Genomic DNA, 20,860 nt, shown 5'->3' with positions numbered 1-20,860 from the left:
AAACTAAGGTTCTATGGATGTCCTTAACCCATTTCATATTGCTTCTGGCCAATTCCAAGTTGTACTTCATTACTTTTTGCTTCTTCCACTAAATAAGCATATATTACTAGTTGGACTAACATCAAAGCATGAAGATATCTTAAAAGGGCTGGCATAATACCAAGATAAGGGAGAAAGAAGAAAATCTTGATTCCATATATTATATCTATATGAAATTACTATTTCTGAAAAACCCAAATATGCTAGATCCTAAAAATAAACCACTGTAACACTCATTTTCCATTCATTAATACTTACAGGTTGGATTTAAAATATGAACTATAATAAATCACATAGCTTACTTAAAATATCATTAATTAATTCTTCACTTACTTCAACAATAAAAATTTTGAAACTACACATACCTAAGGTGGTCATGAGAACAAGCCTCTGCAAAGACTTCTCTGAAGGATTCAAAGTCATGTGCCAGAAATCTTACTGGATCAATCTTTTCTATGCAAGTAAAGAAATATAATGCCATTGTAGTCAATGGATTAAGGTTCAGAGAAGTTTCAGGTGGTGATAAAGGATCGATGTGAAGTACAGAGGCTGAAAAAGTTCCCACAGCTAATCTAAAAATAAGTTCAGGCCTGGACTCATCCAGTGAAACAGATCTGGAAGGAAGAGCTGAAACACATAAATAAATTTCAAAAATTATTTGCAACAAATTTAATTTTCAATAACAATATATTACACCCAAATTTGTAAAACATTTACTCATGTAATAACTTAAAAAATAAGATGATCCCAACAGTTTAAGTGATGTCAGGAAAATTTTTTTGAAGAGAAAAGAAATTCAGTTATTATCCATCTGTATCTCATATCCAGGGTCCTTGATACTTGAAGTAGGAAAGAATACGTAACAGGAGTAAATGTGTAAACAAGGCTTTTGCAATTTAAAAAAAAAATCATTGAAAAAAATTAAAGATTACCCAAAATCTGCTCACCAAATCTTCCTTTATGCCTTGTTTATTTCAATTAAATTTTGCAGAGAAGAAACCTGAGGTTCTCTTTCAAGGAAAGTATAAACAGTAAAAAAAAAATCAGATGGTTAAGACTCCTACACTGTAATAACAAAATGTAATTTTTATGGTGTATGTTTTCACTAAAAACATTAATATTTAATAGATATCTATGCTAAGATAATGTACAATTAATAGTTCAACTGCTTCATTTTCTTCATAAATTATACTGAATTGTCTAAACATTTTGTATTATAATGAGAACATGAAAGCAGCAACAATGGTAATTTGTAAATAAATCAAATATTTTCATCTAGAAAATTACAGTAAGGAAAGAATAAGGGAAAAAAAAGTCACTTTTGTTTTTACTTACAAGTCCTTTGTAAAGATGTCTGGTGAATTAAGTTGGGTGAAAATGGAGATCCTTTGATTGGTTGTTCCTCTTTATGCTGGTCAAGAAAGTCACCCCAAGTTGGCTGAAGCTATAATAGAAAAACACAGTTGCAGGAAAAAAGAGCATAATTTTTGAAGAACACAGTTAACAAGAACACAATAACCAGAATAAATTATAATTTACCACAGTGGCACTCAATGGAGATCCTGCTGGAGTATTTGTGAATGTACTAGTTAAGGAGAGATCAAGATCCATATTTGGAGGATCTCCAAGAGGAGGAAGAGATGAGAGACTATGAGACATATCCATATCAGCCATGGAGAAGAAAACTTCTTCTTCTGGGAAAAAATATACTTTATTAATTTCACTGTATATGTACATAATCTAATTTTTAGTATAAAATGGCACATTTTAAACAATCCCATTTGTTGAAGCTTATAAATGAACATTATAATAAAAAGAATAACAACTTTTTTGTATTGGGGATGTATTTAAGTACTTTACTAATTAAATAAAAAAATTGAGTCAACAGTTCAGTGGAACCAGAATTCCAATGAAGATACCCTTTCCAGTTGTGAGGATCAAGACCCATCTATTCTTTCTACCCAGTGCAATTCCTATCTCCCCTATTTCCAACTCAATGGTCCAATAATTCAGACTATTTCTTGTTCCCCATGACCACTTCCACTCTTCTTGTAACTACCAACATTTATTGGCAATCCCAATGAACTTTGGATAGAAAAATGACACTTGCCTCCAGAAAAAGATCTATGGAGACTGAATGTAAATCAATACATTTTATGTTCACTTCTTTTTTCTGTTTTTTTCCCCCCTCACCTCCAGTTTTTCCCTTTTGCTCTGATTTGTCTTTCCTAACATGATTCATAAAGCAACGTGTATTAAAAATTAAATAAAGTATTAGAAATTTAAGTCAGTTTTAAGCCTATTGCCTATTAGCTTTAGTTTTAAGCTTATTAAAACTGAACCAAGACTTCAATATATAACAAAGAAGATAAGTTTTATTGTAAAACTATAAAAATTACAAACTGCTTGCTTTTTTTTAACATATAATTCAACACATTAGCTTTAGAGCTAAATTTGTTTCCTTGTGCTGAACCAAACTACCTGTTCTCTTCTGTGAATTTTGACAAATATTTCAATGACTCTCTACTTTGTTTTCTTAATTTTTTGACATTTCTATCACTCAGGCCCCCTTTTTCCTTATATCCACCCTCACTGCCTGAGATTTAAGAAAACACAAGCACAAATACAAAATTATCATTTAAACAAATAAGCATAATCAAATTTTTCAAAATAAGCATAGTCTAAAAAATCTGTGATATGGACAAACTAGAAAATAGCACCATCCAATAATTTCCTCAATCACTGACTTGGCTTAAATTTACTATTTTACCCTAGAAAAGATTTGTTTTATTTCTTCTTTGATCTGAAGTTAGATTTGATGTTACTAAAACTTTTAGAATTTTTGTATTTAAAAAAGTATTTTTTAAAAACTTTACAGGGACAGCTAAGGTGACTCAGTAGATAGAGCACCAGCCCTGAAGTCAGGAGTACCCCAGTTCAACGCCAATTGCCTCAGCAAAAAATAATAATAATAATAATAATTAAAAAAAAAAAAAAACTCCAAAGAATTCTATGCAATTTAAACAGTCTTCTTCCTGTTCAATTCTATTATCAGGTCACTTATTCAACTCACCATAAATTCTGCAGCCAGCTCAAAATGAACTCAGCAATAATGACCTAACTTTTGCCATTATCAAAATCTAAACAACTACATCATCCTTTCAAGTTTTCCTATGTGGAACACTATGCTGATTTCTGAACTGTCCTCAGTCCCAAAGAAGCTTTTTAGTATTACAGAGTTAACATAATTAATGCAATATTATCCAAAAGCCAGAGTCTTCAGAGAATGTCACACTTCACAGAGAATCTCTCTATGTAAAGACAGGATAAAAGAGTACAAGGTTCAATTTTATGCATAACTTAATCAGAGAATCTCTAAACAAGGGTACACCTGCAGCTACATGAATCAAAGAACCTTAAATAACTTTAATTAACATAGAGTGTTACCTTACTGAAGGGGCGCCATTGTAGTAATGAGGAAAATTTTTTAAATTATCAACAAACAATAAATACCCGATACAACATATTTCTTTTACTACAACATTTAATCAGATGAGAATATCACCAAAATCTAATTTCTCTCAAATTTCACACTGCAGCATCCCTAAGTTCAACCACTCATTATCTCTTCCCTAGAATTCCACAAAAGCTTCCTAATTTGTCTCTGTATCTCTATTTTCATCTTCCTTTAAGGATTCTCTAATGCAACTACAAAAACAGCAATTCTAAATAAGAGATTTAATCATATTACCACTCTTGATCAAAGATCTTCATTGGTTTATTACTGCCTCAAAGATAAATATTAGCCCATTAGCCTGTCATTAATATCCTCTGCAATCTGTTTGTTACTTTCTTTTCTGCCTTATTTCACATACCTATGCTTCTTCACTATACATTCAACAAAATTTAAACTACCAGCTATTTCATGAATGCAGTACTTCATCTCCTTCCTCCAAGTATCTGCAAAAGCTATACCCCATATATGTACTCATTCTTTACTTCTAGTTTTCATAATGTTTACCTTCAAACAATCAATATGCAATTTATTAAGTATCTATTACATAGAAATCACCATGCTAGCCACTAGAGACAGAAAAGCCAAAATGAAATGGTCCCAGACCTCAAGAAGGTTTCATTCTATTGGAGAGTAACAGCAGGTACACATTAATACTATTACAAAATAAATTCAAGGTAATTTGGGGATATTATGGGAACAATATGGGAACTAGAGTCAGAAAAAAAACAGGGAACATTAGCAAAAGTGAGGAAAGAATCCAGGCTTGAGGAGAACCAGTAAAAAAGGCACAAAAATAAAATATAATATCTCTATCGTAACACCAAAAAGGCCAGTTTGTTTAGACTCAAAAACATGAAAGGAAATAATGCATAATAAATCTAAATAGAGAAGTCTACACTTCAACCAAGAAGAAATTGGGAGATACTGGAATTTATAGAAAAAGTCAGACTTTATTCAGCAGACATGTAAATTATGGCTAAGAATGAAAAGAAACTTGAGGTAGGGAGAACAAATAGAAGACTATTTCTATGATTCAGGAGACAAATGAGAGTTTGAACTAGAATGCTATGTTGTGAACAGAAAGAAAGAGAAAATGAGAGATGTTATAGATATAGAATCAACAAGATCTGACAACTAACTAGATGTCTAACTAACGTCAAGGGAAGATGGGTCAAGAATAAATGCAAAGTTGGAAAACTGGGTGACTAGAGAGTGGCAGCAATCTTAATCAAAATAGAAAACTGACGACTCAAATGAGGTACCACATTTTCCATTTATCTTTCTGATCTACCAAGTTGTTACTATTCTCCTACAGCACATAGTCTAATCTTCTTTGCTACTTTCACTTCCTATTTTATTACACTTATTTATGAATGATATATCCCAAAAGAAGAATGAATATAAGCTTCTTTATGCCAAAGAATTTTATTTTTATCTTTGTATTTTTTGTGCTTTGCACATTAAATGTATAATATATGTTAACTATTGAAATGTATATTAGGATACTGAACTTGTCTTTTGTTACATAATTTATGCAAGCATTAATGTTTCTTTTAATCCGTCCCTATTAAAAATATGAAAACTACTATAACAAACATTTCTTATAAATCATAATGTGTGAATGCAACTAACCTCAAAAATTTCAACAAAAAACATATTCTTTAATATTTTTCTTACATTTAAGTTATTTCCCAACACTTTCCAGTACATCAGTCTATACTGTTCTCATATACTATACTATTGATGACAAAAATTCCAAATTCATGCTGTGTCCCTTCAAAAAAAAAAAAAAAAAAAAAAGGCAAAAATTAAAGTGAAATCATGCTCACCACGGCTAGAAGGTGTTCTAGCCGACTCTGTTTCATAAAAACTCTGCTCAGATGATGCACCCACTGAGAGGGAATCTCTTCGTAAACAACGATTCAATTCCAACTGAATCCGATACTCATCCTCCTGCTGCATTGGACGATTTTTTCTATCTTTAGGAGGTAGCACTATTTTACCAGAATTCTCTGTATATACACATAAAAGGAAATATCATTAATATATATTTGGCTATTTCCCACTTCCATATCCCAAAAGAATTTTCATTCAATATAAATAATAACTTTTTTAAACATAGTAAGTATAAATCTATACTCATTTTAGACATTCATAATATTAATTTCAAATTTGGAAATAAATGTGTTATTAAAAGTAATTAAATCTGCAAAAATCTACAAATATGACTTTAAAAGCTGCTTAAGCACTTCAGGCCAAAGAACTGCCATATAATCATTTAGGATTTTATACAAAGAATTCAAATAAATTTAGTAATATTTGCACATTTCAACTACAATAATAATAACTCTATTCAAAGTCAAAATGAAATTTTAATATTCAGGTTATTCCTTACAGTTTTGTTTTTTTTTTTCTATTTTACTTGCCTGGTCCAGCTATAGCAGCCAACAAGTCCAAAATCAGATGAACTTGCCTTGGTGAAAGAAACAGGTGTACTGAGTCTACATGTCCATCAACATCCAACTTGAGGGGGTAAAAAAGACAAGGCAAAATTAATTCAGAAATATTACGCATAAATTATGAGGTACAAATAAAAAGTATCATCTGCAAAGAATGATAATTTTGTTTCCTCATTACCTATTTCAATTCTTTCTATTTATTTTTCTTCTCTTATTGTTATAGAAAACATTTCTAGAATATGTTATTGAATAGTAGTGACAATAACAAATGACAATAAGTAACCCCTTGATCTGGGAAAGCTTCTAATTATCTCCATTACAGATAATGTTTGTTTGCTATTTAAATATAAATTTTCTTTCTCTGTTTTCACTCTTCCTGGCTTAAGTAGCAGCACCTTGTGTCATAAAAGGAATTTGGTAGAACTCTTTATTTTTTCCAGAGTTTATATAATGTTGAGGTTAATAGTTCTTTAAATGTTTACTAGGATTGGCTTGTGAATCCATCTGGCCCCAAGGATTTGGGGAATTAAGTGATGGCTTATTCAATTTGTTTTTCTATGATAAGGTCATTTAAGTACTTTATTTCTTCTTTTGGATATTTATTAGGATCTCATTGGGGGGCATAATTGGCAAAATAGTACCTAATAATTTTTTTAATTTTGTCTTCATTGGCAGTGATTTCATCCCTTTCATTTTTGATACTGGCAATTTGGTTTTCTTCTTTCCTCTCTTATCAAATTAACCAAAGGCTTATCTATTTGGGGGGAGGGGGGAGGTAACTTATTATTTTATTATACTTATTATCTATTATCCAGTTTCTGGTTTTTTGGTTCAATTATTTTTACTTTTTTTTTTTTTTTTTTTGGCTGAGTTAATTAGGGTTAAGTGACATTTGCCTAGGGTCACACAGCTAAGAAGTGTTAAGTGTTTGAGGTCACATTTCAACTCAGGTCCTCCCTGACTTCAGGTCTGGTGCTCTAACCACTGCACCACCTAGATGCCCTACTTTCAATTTTTTAAATCTTTGAATTCAGAATTTTTAATTTGATGTTTAAATGGAGAATTTTAATTTGCACACCCAATTCACTGTTCTTCTCTTTCTCTAACTAATATATTTAGAAATAGATATTTTCCATTAAGAATTGCTTTGGCTGCATCCCACAAATTTTGACATGCCTTATTGTTATTATTCTCTTTAATAAAATTATTGTTGCTATGACTTTTCTCTAAAGCACTTGTTCTTTCATATTACTTAGTTTTACCTATTGTTGCTCTTTAGTGAATATAATTTTTATTCCATCATGATCTGAAAAAGATGCATTTAATATTTCTGCTTTTCTACATTTGATTAGAAGTTTTTATGCCCTAATACATGACCCTGGAGTCAGGACCTCTGTTCAACTCTAAACTCACGCTTAATACTTACTAGCTGTGTGATCCCTTGTCTTAAGGAAAAAAAAAAAAAAAAAAAAAAGCTAGTTCAAAAGAGAAAATATTGAAACAACAGATAATTTCATCAAAAATAAAATGGCCAATAATGAGAACTATTACTGAATCTTCTGGGATACAGTCAAAGAAGTTACAATGAGAAAAAAAAATTTTTTCTTTACACTTGCATCAACAACACAAAAAAGAGATCAATGAATTGAGCACACAACAACAAAAGTTAGAAAAGAATAAACATGAAAATTAAATTCAAAAAAGTCAAAACCAGAATTCATATTTAGCCTTAGACAGACACTTAATTATGTGACCTTAGGCATATCACCGAACTTTATCTGCTTCAATTTCCTCAACTGTAAAATGAGGATAATAACACCTACCTCCCAGGGTTGTTGTGAGGATCATGAGATAATATTTGTAAAGCACTCAACACAATACCTGGCACATATTAGGCACTTAATAAGTGCTTATTTGTTTCCATCAATCATTCTTTCCATCCTATCCTAAAGAGATCAAAGAGAGAGGGAAAGGAGCCATATATAGAAAAATATTCATGGAAGCACTTTTTTGTTCTAATAAAGAACTAGAAAATAAGGGGACTTATCAATAGGGAAATGGTTGGACAAATTATGTCATATATAAATGTAACAATGTATTATTAAACAAAATGAAATATTTCATTTCACTTTGATTCAAGGCTCAGTTTTATTCTACCAGTCATCCTCTCAATCTGAACAGAAAAGAGGAAGGGAAAGTAGTAGAGATATGTAATGCAGTTTTATTTAAATGGTTTTCTTTGTTACAAGGAAGGATTGAATGAGAGAAGAATTCATGTGATAGGAAGATAGCAGTGCCATAAAAAGCAAAAGTCAACAATAAAATATTCAGTTAAGAATTTTTTTTTAAATTGCAGGTTTGATAACACAAATAAAATGCAAATACAAAATACTATTGGTATAGCTCCTTTCTCCTAAAAAGGGCAAATACACTCCCTTCATCAAGAATAAAATCTTCTGTTAAGTCTACTGGAATATTATATAATTAGCTTGGAAGCAAATCCAATGATCTTATATTCCTTTATATCATTATCATGTGACTATATGAGAAGGACTGTGAAGTTACATAGTATTATTTAAGTACAACCAAAAAAAAAAAAAAAAAAAATCAATAAATATTTAATAAGGGTGGCCAGGCTTCAACCTGTGCAAAAAAATGAAAAAACTTATACTCGTGGTAAGCTTACTTTCAAAACAGCCAAGGTATCATTAGAATAAGAAATCTAATCAGCTAAGAACTAATCAAACACAAAACTCAGGTTTCCACTAATACCTACAAGTAAGGTAAATAGCTACTTTCACATAAGGAACATCTTTTCAATTTAACCTCAATTTTACATATAAATTGTGAAGTTTTCAAAATAATAACATACCACTCAAGCATAACATCTCACTGCTTTTCAAATATACTATTTAATGTTCTTCTCTAAGAGATAAGCTAGAGGTTCTCTATAATGGAAGTTGTTTTTTTTTTCCCAAAAAATGTTATAAGCTTGGTAATAAATTAATTAATTAATTAATTGATTGATTGATTGATTGATTGATTGATGGGTAAATAAATAAATAAAGACACCTTTTCCATGTAATCACAAAAATAACTATTCAGTTCTATCTAAGCTAGCTACTTAATAAAAATTATCTTTCAGAAGCACTGTGAAATTCAACTCACTATTCTCCCCCTTACCTGAATTTTCTTAATGTATGTACCAAGTACAAATTTATACTAAATTCTCAATTATTTACAACAAGAAAAACATGTTACTAAAATAAAAAATATCTTCTCACTGCCTAGATCTGGGCTTCTTAAACTTTTTCCACTTGCAGCCCCTTTTTGCCTTAGAAATTTTTAATGTGGCCCCAGATATATAGTTGTAATGTTCTGGTTGGTTTTCTGGAGGTCTCTGGAGCAGCCTTCATTTCAGCTGAATAATCACCACAAGAAAATCCAAAGTCTGGGGCCTGGGCTAGCTTGGTCTCAGTAGAGGAAGTGCAGCTACCAGGTGCTGAGAGATAGAGAGAACCTCTCTCCTTGATTCAGAGAGCTTGAGCTCCCTCCTATAGTCCTCTGTCTTCTCCAAGTCTGACCCTGGCTGAGTTTATCCCAGCTTATATGCTCTATTAAAATTAGATCATTTACAGTATACCAAGTATAAACCAATCATATCCCTAGGGAACCATTATTTGTGGTAAAATTAAATCAATACTGAACTAGAGAACTATTAATCATCATGCTAAACTAGATAACCATTGTCTTATCAATTCCATTGACTTTACACTGAGTTATAAGACTCTTTGTTTCAAATACTGAGTTCTGGCCCATAACATCTCCAGCTTTCTTTTGTTTTACAACATAGGTGGTTATACCCTCCCTGACTTCTCAGGGAGGTAAGAACCCCCAAAAAAGAGATGATCACACCTTTTGTGACTTCTCAGAAAAAGTGATGAAAACATCAAAAATGGAGATGAAAACACCAAAGGGAAATGGGGAATCAAACCAGATTAGCGGGTTTCTGAAGGGTCTTACTTTAACAGGTTATACATAAATCCATCAACATGGGAGTTATTACATAAGCACATGGTAACATAGGCTACTAGTGATGTAACAAACAACATGATTCAAACATGAGGAATTATACTTGTTCCTAAGTCATAAAAATTATCCAAAACCAATCTATTGTTCATTACTTCATGAATCAGGAATCCAATGATTCCTGCAAGTTTTGAAGTCCTGCAATAGTTTCATCATGTATCAGAGAATCCAATGATTCCTGCAGGTTTTGAAGTTCTATAACCTCTCATTATCAGCCATACTTTTTCAGTGTCAGATGTTTCTTAGATCTTCGTTTTGAGATTTTTTTCTCTTTTTCTGTCTGTCTCTGGTGGACAAGGTGAATATGTCTAGTTGGCACCGATCTGATTTCTTCTCGATCTGTAGAGCTACAAGCAAAGACTTTCTCCCAAGCAGTTAACCTATCTGGTCCCTTCCATTCATTACTTTCTGGATCTCTCATTACCTGGCAATTACAACCTATCTGGTCCCTTCCATTCATTACTTTCTGGATCTCTCATTACATGGCAATTACACTGGAGCTGCATGCACTGGACACTGCCCTTCTGTTGGGTTAAAAAGCCTGTATTCTCCCCAATTGTAATCCCTTTCTCCCATCTGATTGCTTCTTTGCTGACTGATCATATCAGAGTATTGAACTTCTAAAAACTCTCTGGATGTAAACTCACTGCCATCATGCCCTACCTGTTTTTTGTTTGAGGCCTTGGAGCTGGGCCCAGCCTCTCATTTCCCTAAGTCAATCTACTTTCTGAGGCCCAGTGGAAGCCCTTGTGGCATTTTGGACATGGAGTTTGGGGTCTTGTTCTCTCACCCTGTTTTCTCACTCTATGCCTACATTGAGCTTTCAGATGCCTTACTTCACCATACTGAAAGCATCAATGAGTCTCTCTAGAAGTCCCTTGCCAAGAGGGACCCCGTCTTCCAATGTTCTGCATCATAGCCTGTGTATAAAAGGCATTTATGTCCACTGTGGCACAGAATCTTATGATCTCCTCTAAAGGAGCATCCTTGTGTAGTTCTAGAATGATTCTTCTACAAACCTCATTAACAGTTTCCTTAGCCAGTTGTCTTATCATAATTTCTGTCACTGCATTTTCACCAATGGTTCTTGTGACAGCTATCTGCAGATATCCCACAAAATCAGCAAAGGGTTCATTTGGACCTTGCTCTATTTTTGTGAAGGCTTCCCCTCTATATTGTTTTCCTGGGAGGGAGTCCCATACTTTGATAGCAGCAGCAGCAATTTGCTCATATGCTATCAAAGAGTAATTAATCTGTACTGAAGTGTCTGCATATTGACCTTTACCTGCTAGTTGGTCAAAGGTGATTTGTATATTAACTTTAGTTTGCCTATTTTGTTGGGCTTGTACCCTACATAGTTCACAATACTCCGAAAGCCATAACAAGTTTTGTCCAGGTTCTAAACATGTCCTTGCTACATATTTCCAATCACTAAGGGTTAAATTTTCATAAGCCAAATTCTCTAATACTATCTAAACATAAGATGATGTAGCCCCATAAAGAGTGCAACCCTTTTTCAAATCCTTAATTATTTCCAGATCAAAAGGAGTCAAACTCTTGAAAAACAGGGTATGCATTTTTTTTTTTTAAATCAGATATATCCTGTCCTTTTTTAGCTTTAACTAATGTTTTTTGAAACCTTGTCACTGGCTGCTTCATAGGTGGTGCTGATTGTGTCACCGCTCCCCCTCCTCTTCCCTCCACCCATGAAAGGTTAATTGAGGGGGATAAGTCAGGGATTGGGTAATGCCCTAATCGCTCCTGCTGTGAAGCACCACACTCCTTAATTTCATCAGAATTGTACTTCCATTCTTGTCTAATTCTTCATGCTTTTCACATAGTTTGTCAGTATCCTCCCCCTCCTGCACTTTCTTCTTTTTCCTTATTCTATAACTTAGGTAATTTCCTAAAGGCAATTGTATGTTTCTTTAGAAATTAAATGTTTCTTTAGAAACTGAATCAGAACCATTATCACTGTAATATTCACTTAGTTGCTCTCCTACTAATTTCCACTCGTCTGGATCTATTTCTTTTTCCTTAGAGAACCAAGGAGATGTGTATTTTAATATTTTGACAAGTTCAATGATCTGCTTCCAAGTTACAATCAAACTTTTTTTATTAGTCTAACCATACTTTCTACACATTTTCCTTGCAGTGGAAAAGGCTCCTTTCTAAACATTTGCCTCATTTCAGCTAAAATACTAATTTAGCCCTTAAAGTTTCCTTCTTGTCTGTTTTTGGAACTCACCCTATTTCTGGGTCATGGAGACTTTTCCACTGAACTCAGGATCGTGTCAGTCTGGACTTAAATCCTTAGCCCCTCATTCGGATGTCAAAATATAGTGTTCTGGTTGGTTTTCTGGAGGTCTATGGAGCAGCCTTCATTTCAGCTGAGTAATCACCACAAGAATAGCCAGGTCCAAAGTCTTTATTGTCTCCTTGCCTGGAGCCGAGGCTAGCTTGGCTCAGTGGAGGAAATGCAGGAGGACAGGCTAGCCACCAAGATGCTATGAGATGGAGTGAATCTCTCTCCTTGATTCAGAGAGCTTGAGCTCCCTCCTATAGTCCTCTGTCTTCTCCAAGTCTGACCCTGGTTGAGTTTGTCCCAGCTTATATGTTCTATTATAATTAGATCTTTTACAGTATACTGAGTATAAACCAATCATTATATCACTAGGGAACCATTATTTGTGGTAAGATTAAATCAATCATACTGAACTAGAGAACTATTAATCACCATGCTAAATTAGATAACCATTGTCTTATCAATTCCATTGACTTAACACTGAGTTATAAGAATCTTTGTTTCAAGTAGAGTTCTGGCCCATAACATGTAGTATCAAAAATAGGCATATAAATCAAACATTTCGAGGCAATAAATCAAAATTTCAAGCCCTCCACATTCAGTTATGCAACCCCACATAGGGTTGTCACCCACAATTCAAGAAGCTTTGGCCTAGATGGTAGGCAGTGAGAAATAAAAGAATTTGCAAGACTACTAAAAAGAAAAAGGGTTCAGCAACCATAATGAGAATGCTTGATTCTGACAGTAATGAGGTCTGAGTATAAAAGTGATAACAAATCCATATAAACAAGCTGGATAGAAATATCCCAGTAATTTGAAATCTCCATAATGGCTCATAACTTTTGCTATATAGAGATTAGAGACATACTTAGCATCATAGAAAAATAAAATTAACTAACCTTAGCTCCAGGAAGTACTTCATTTTGTTTTAATGTAAGGCTCAGCTCCATTCTACCAATCATCTTTCCAACCTGAACAGGAGCAGTAGGTGCTACCTCTGGGAAATTTCTAGTGAGCTGTGGGTGTGGCTCATAAACAATTTTCGGATTCCAACTGGGTGAAAGTTTTGGTTCAGTTTCCTACAAGATGCAACAAAATAAGGTAAAGTATTAGCAAATTATGAAAATTATACTGGTCTAATAAACCAAAAGTCAAGGAAGAAGAGACCAAAAATAGTAATTAAAAAAAAAAAAAAAAAAAAAAACACTATGGCAGAATGGCTAGTATAAATCATACTAAGGGAAAATAATACTTCAAAAAGGCAGGGCTTTCTTTCTTTAAAGAAGTATGGAAAAATTCTTGCCAACACAAGTATAATGCAAGCCATGTAGTTTAATAATAGTTAACTGACAGGTATTTTCTGCTTCACAAAAAGATCCACCAGTTTCTTACATTTGTAAGTGTCTCTATTGCTTTTAAAGTATAATCTAATTTTTTAAAATAAGGATTCATATACAACTACTTAATCTACAGTATAAAAGATTCTTCAATTGATCTATCCTTAAAAAAAAGAAAAATATCTTTTAACTGAAATTTTCAACCAAATTCAAATCTAAAAAAAAAACTTTCTAAAAAGCTTTTAACATGTATTAACATGCAAAACATTCTAACAATAAAAATAAATTAATTTAGAGAAGGCAATGGTTTAAGTAATTTCATTTTGGATATGACTTCAAAAAGGTAAAAAGACACCCAAAGCAGAGATTTTCAGCAGACAATTGTAGGTGCAAGACTACAATTCATGAAATATTAGCGATATTAGGACTAAAAATAGGGAATTTAATAGTCACAAATATCTACATCTGGATTCTTAGACTTTATTTATTAGTTGGATAACCCTGAGGAAGTTACATAATCTCTCTAATTGTCAGTTTCTCCATCTGTAAAATGAAGGCATTGGATTTAATGACCTATAAATCCCCACCAACTTCATATTTATTATCCTATTCAAATCTGGGAGTCAACTATGTAAAGAGAAATTAATGCAGAGTAGATGAAATCACCAAAGGAAAGAACAGAAAACAGAACCTTGGTAAATACCTGCAAACAGGCAAAATATCGACTATGTTGCAATTGAGGAGAACATGAAAGAACAGTTAAGCAGGTAGATGTAACAGAAAAGAATAATGTCACATAAACCAAGAAAAAGGGAGAGTATGCAGGAGGGACTGATTGAGTATATCAAAAGCTCCAGGAAACTCAAGTAAGATAAAAAGTGAAAAATAGCCTTCACACTTAGCAACTAAGAAATCAATGATAAACTTAAAAAGGGTTGAAAGTGAGTTGGTTTTAACAAAGAAGATGCACTGAAGATAGTAAGCTCCTTCTAAGATGGCTGGGTCTGTCTGTGAAAACTTCTGAAAGATAAAGAAAGAGCTGAACATTGCTCATAAAGAAGCCAATAGAATAAACTAATACTAAAGGTGACAGAGGGAGCTCATAGAAGAAAAAGGAATGGGTAAGTATAAGTAAAGGAGAAGGCAGCTTGGCAAGACCTACAAGAAGACAAGACAGATGAAGATTTAAGGGGATTCTGAGATATAATCTAGGACAAATAAAGGAGCTTAGGACAGATGATAGCTCGCGCTCGCTCTCTCTCTCTCTCTTTTTTTTTTAAAAAAAGAAGGATAAAAGTGGCACACTGGAAGAAATATCAGAGTTGAAATCAGAATGAAATGAGTTCAAAACTTGCTTCATATTTGCTAGTTCTGAAACTCTGGAAAAATCACCTAACTTAATGAGCTTTTAACTTGGCCATAGTTGCCTTCATCTGCAAAATGTAGACAGACCTTACATCAAAAAGTTGTTGTAAGGATCCAAAGATAAAATACACATTAAGAAATTTGTCAATCTTTAAAAGTACTATACAGATGTTAGTTATTATATGCAGTCATCTGCTTCGAGGGAGTTGAAGAGTAACACTGGGAACTTTAGGATGAAGAAAAAAGTTTAGACTGGCTGATACAAGGAATATGAATTTAAAGTCAATCAAGGAAAAATAAAAAAGCATGCTGGGGTTATTGTCCCTATAAATATAACATGTAAACATTTTCCATTTTAAGCTAGGTCTTTTTAAAAAATTATCATTATATACTTTATCTCATAGGATACATTTCTACTAAAATATATGAAATGCTAAAATAGAGACACATTATAATATACCTAAATAATTAAAGGGTTTAAAGGATAATTTTATTGATGCTGTCACTGCTTCAACTAATACTTCCATATCTAGTCTCTGTGACTTGCTACAAATGCAAAAAGTCATCATTGGTGGCTGGCAATGAACCTCTCCAAACTTAGGTAATCTGCTTCTTGTACAAAATTCAAAATCATGCCTTGTTCATACTCAAAGCCTTTTTAGCTTGGTAGGAATACTATCAAAGTCTTCACTCCACTCCCTGGGGTGATAGCTACTTCACAATAAGTACTTCCATAAAGGATGTTACAATACATTTGGGGGAAATGCAATATTGCTCATTCAAATTTTTAAACAACTGTTTAACATTTGTTTTACCACTGGTGCAGTTGAAGACCCTGGAGAAGATTTTGCTGATGCAGAAAACTCATCCCAAAAGATAGAGACTCCAGAAAGCTGAAGCAGCTTGTGAGCAAAAGCTGTAGGCTGATGTACATTGATTCCAGAGCATTCATCAGCAGTTTCATCACAATACATAGTTCTGAAAAATAAAATCAAAAATAGGATTGTTTTTTCTTAAAAAGTTAACCAAGAACATCTGCTTACTATTATAGTAAATGTATAAACAAGTAATTTCACAGAAAGTTTTCAGCAATGGGTACTGCTCATAATATTCCAGTGAAGTAGGTTATAAATCAATTTACTTCATGATAATGAACATTTAACAAAGATAATAACTTCTTAGGGTCTTAAATTTAGGAAGTATGACTTTATGAGGGTGATTTCATGAAGTTTGTAAAACTATTCTGTTCTCCAAAAGAAAATCACTTAATGACACTATCGAAGTCAGAGTAAATGGTATTGTTTTTCCTAGTTTTATATAAAATGTCAGACTAGGAAGCTTTTTTTCTGATCCCCTCCTCTCCAATTCTACTGCCCCCCTTCTTCTTTGTGTATGTTGATACTTTCAAATTATGAGGTAGAGAAGACTTCTGAGAGTTCCTTGGATGGCAGGGAGATCAAATCAGTCAATACTTAAATTAATAAAGATTAGTCATTAGAAAGTAAAAGGCTGAAACAGAATAAATATTTTGGTCACATAATGAGGAGACAGGACTGACAGGAAAAGATACTGTATTGGGAACGACTAAGGAAGACGGCAAAGGAGATGGACAAATAGGGACATGGAAGCAACAAACGAGCCGTTGGACTTCAAGAGATTGTAGAGGGCAGAAAGGCCAGGCATACTATGATCCACGCATTCACAAAGAGTCAGACATGACTGAACATCAAAATGTATTTCTTTTCATTTTATATTTATGATGTATGCTATATTTGTACTATCCTTTCCTTTAAAAGTAAGAATTGCTGTTTTTTTTCCCTTCAAACTTGAAACAAGTCTTTTCTGAATATGGTCACTTTCTTTGTCACAGTCAATCCTCCATTGCCACTTTTACTCCTATCCCCCTACATTTTTTGCTGCTGATCTCTCAGACTATCATAATCCTCAGCCCCTCATTTTATACTGGCTCTTTTACAACTACTTATAAAACACACCAAGTCTCCATCACTTTTATAAAACCTTTATTAGATCTTACTATCTCCACTAATCAATCTCTTCCTCCTCTTTCTTCTCAGGTGAAGTCTTTTTAAAAAAGTCATTTCCCACTGTACTTACATTTCTTTCACTTTCTTCTAAACTCTTATCTTCCAATTTCATTCTTCAATGGAAGCAACTCTCTTCAAACTTATTAGTTGTGGAAGGAACAATACTTATCATATAAAGTAGGCTGATTTTTACTTAAAATAGTCATGAAAATGTGCCTTCAAGATTTCAATAGCTCAGAGGGCTAAATCTTGGGTTGACAGTTTCTTGGTGGTTTGAGGACAAAAAACTGGCATCAGCAAAGCCTCCTGATTTCTGACGAACATCAACAGAAATCAGCAGACATGGAAGGAAACTATGCTATATTCTTATTGAATATTCCTTTCCTGTTACTGCCAACTGAATTTTTAACTTTGTTAAATATTACACGATCAACAAGCATCTCATTTATCTCCTATCTGAAAACTAACCTACCAGTACAGTTTGAGTTTCATATGGCCTTTCTTATTTGGTACAAGAGCAGTAGAATTTAATCAGTCAAGAATATATTATGGGCCATTTTGCCACTGCCATTTTGCCTTGCCATTTTCTACAAAGGGAAACTCACTATGAACTACATCCAGCATAGAAGATTGAAGAATAAATAAATGAATGCAAAGGCATTTACTAAATATTGATTCTGTGCTAAGCACTAAGAAACAAATTAAAATGTAAATAAATATAGATCAAGATCTCAATCTATATACCAAAACATGATCAAAATAAGCAAATTAAGAGAACATGGAATCATTTATTCATCAGATTTATGGATAAAGATTTTAGGACCACAGAAAATAGAGTATAACAAAATATAAAATAAATCATTTTTATTATATAAAATTAAAATTTTTGCATAAACAAAACCAATGCAGCCAAAATTAGAAAGAATGCAGAAAACTGGCACACAAAAAATTGCAACAAGTATTGCTCATTTCTCAAATATATGGAGAACTGAGTCAAATTTATAAAAATTTGTCTATTACCCAATGGATCCAAAAATACCACTGCTACAGCTTATCTCAATGACATCCAAAAGAAAAAGAGAAAACGATCTATTTGTATCAAAAAAAATATTTATAGTATCTCTTTTTGTGGTGGCTAAAAATAGAAAATCAAAGGGATGTCCATCAAATGAAGAATGGCTAAATAAACTGATATATGCTTGGATATTGTGCTATAAGAAAAGACAAGCAGGATGATTTTAGAAAAACCTAAAAAGACTTACATGAACTAATATATAGTGACATTAACAGAACAAGAACATCTTATCCAGGAACAGTCATATTGTTTGATGAAGAACTTTGAATGACTTAGCTATTCTCAGCAAAAGAATGATACAAAACAATCCCAAAGAACTGAGTGATAAAGCATATGATCCAACTTCAAAGAACTGATATTGTTTGAATAGACCAAATCATGGTTATTTTTCACTTTCTTTCATTGTCTTCTTTTATTTGAATCTTCTTGAACAAAATGTCTTACATGAAAATACCTATATCTGATTGTTTACTGAAACAAAGAGGTGGGAGGAAAGAAAAGAAGGGAAAGATATAGTTAAGGACTCAAAAATTTAAATAAAAATGTTAAAATAAATAAATGAGTAAAGATGATCCCTATTCTCAAGAAACCTATATTCAGATGTAATACACAGGAGAAATAGAAATATATAGGAGAAATTTCATTAGGTAGTAGTAAGGTAGTAATGTATCTTCTTTAATGTCATTTCCACTGAAAAAACACATCTTTTTCTGATGTTAAACCATTTGATATAGTCAACAACTTTGGTAGAGAAACCTTCTTCTTCTAAGTCTTCTGTGACTGCTAAGAAGCTATAAAGCACCTGCAGAATCAGACATGAGGTTGCATCTTAAGATAATCACTCTGGAGGCCAGGCAAAAAGAAGGGTTAATGGTATGGGGTTATACCAAGGCCTCTTAGGTCTTAAGTAATCTCTATTGAGGAGCCAACATAATGATTAAGATAGAGGTAGTAGTTTGATTCACCTTGAAACATGGTGACAATCTTTAAGCTAGGCAGCCTTACCTGTCCTAGTTCAGCAGTTGGTGACTATGGCTAGCCCATTTCTAAGAGGATATATAAAATCTAAGATCTTGGTTTTTGTTCTACTCCATTTTCAATAAGGGGAAGGTCCCCTAAAACAGAAGTATCAAAATAAAATAGAAATGGAGACCACTAATTGGTATGTAATTGACAACTTTAAAATGTAATATGCTTTATGTTTTATTACATTTTTCTTTGTTTTGTAAAATATGTCCTAATTATAATCTACTTCAAGACACATTCAAGAATTTTTGAAGATGACAATTACTCTAAAACACCTTTACAACCTTGCAATCAAGGAGCAGGAAATGGTGGGAATATTTACCATATCAACAAGTATTTTTCCTTGAAATGTAGTGACATCATCCTCCAGATTTAATTAGTTTAGGAGAGTTCAGCTGTTAATTTCCCAATGGCCTAAGTACAAAAAGTTAGCCTTTCATAATCTGGCTCCTTTATCACCTCAAATACTATGACCTGGTGACACTAGTCTCCATTTTCCACACAAAACACTCCCATTTTCAGTGAGCAGCCATGGATTAGATTAGCCCTGCCACACTGTCCTCTCAGGATCTACTGAACAGTGCTTTGCTTAAGACAGAGCTAAACCGAGTATGCTGTACTTGCCCTTATAACTGGCATTTTATGGCACAATAACAATTCCCCATATCTGATTATGTTTTTTGTTTCTTTATTCCAATGTCCTCTTATTTTCTTGTTCCTCCTCCCCTCCCCCATATGTTGCAAATGAAAACTCCAATACCTTATCTGAGAATATTATTCTCTGGACCAATGAAATACACAGGTATAGGCAGAAATCACTCCCTGCATTAGCTCTGAAAACCTAGCCCCAAGTACCTCTCAAAATCTTCAGAGCAATTCTATCTCACTGTGCATCTAGGTTTGCATCCTGAGACTGGGAACTGGGCAGAGAGATCCATATGTATTCTACACCTTCTGAGGAAGGGGTATCTTTCTAATACAAACTACCAAGCATTTTCACTCATTGTCCCTTATACCTGGAATTCTCTCCTCTTTAGTCTTTTTATATCCTGGCTTCCTTCAAATCTCTACAAAAATCTCATGTTCTGAAAGAAACCTTTCCAAACTCCTCTTAATATTAGTGCCTTACATTACGATAATCTTTAAATTATTCTGTATATATTTTGTTTGTATATGGTTGCTTATATGTTTCCTCCCCCATTAGACTTTGAGCTTCTTGAGAGCAAGACTTTTTTTAATCTCTATTTTTATTCTCAAAATTCAACAGTGTCTAGCACATAGTAAGTACTTAAGAAATGTTTGGTAACTTGATTCTAGGATTAACTATTACACTATTGTTTGGCATTTAGCAGAACTTAGTCTCTTCCTATTTTTCTAGTGTTTTTACACAATTCTCCTGCATACATTGTACAGTCTAGACATCCAGACTGACTGGTTATTCCTCACACAGAATGCTTCATCTCTTTTGTTGTGTCTTTGAATCATTAGTTCATATGCCTGTAGTGCTCCCTCCTTACCTCCATTTCTTGTCCATGGTTTCCTGCAAGATTTATTCAAGTGCCACATCCCTTTTCTGGTGTCTCTACTTATAGGGCTCTTGCCT

The 20,860-nt window shown here is 33.2% G+C and overlaps 1 protein-coding gene across 3 annotated transcripts in view; it reads right to left on the bottom strand.

The window, feature by feature from the left end:
• ATG2B (autophagy related 2B) overlaps positions 1-20,860 on the bottom strand; it is a 117,846-nt gene that overhangs the window by 64,601 nt on the left and 32,385 nt on the right. Inside the window, exons 5-11 of one of the 3 annotated variants that reach the window (XM_074291361.1) lie at positions 15,927-16,089; positions 13,309-13,488; positions 5,983-6,079; positions 5,386-5,568; positions 1,579-1,733; positions 1,375-1,483; positions 405-666 (exon numbers count right to left, since the gene is read on the bottom strand). In XM_074291361.1, the coding sequence (XP_074147462.1) occupies positions 405-666; positions 1,375-1,483; positions 1,579-1,733; positions 5,386-5,568; positions 5,983-6,079; positions 13,309-13,488; positions 15,927-16,089 (1,149 nt within the window). Of the gene's footprint in view, positions 1-404; positions 667-1,374; positions 1,484-1,578; positions 1,734-5,385; positions 5,569-5,982; positions 6,080-7,838; positions 8,542-13,308; positions 13,489-15,926; positions 16,090-20,860 lie in introns of those variants that run through there. The other 2 variants (XM_074291362.1, XM_074291363.1) reach the window with 2 other exon arrangements.

The sequence above is a fragment of the Sminthopsis crassicaudata genome, chromosome 2, assembly GCF_048593235.1.
Source record: "Sminthopsis crassicaudata isolate SCR6 chromosome 2, ASM4859323v1, whole genome shotgun sequence".
Lineage (NCBI taxonomy): Eukaryota > Metazoa > Chordata > Mammalia > Dasyuromorphia > Dasyuridae > Sminthopsis > Sminthopsis crassicaudata.
This window is presented reverse-complemented; position numbering and strand designations above follow the sequence as displayed.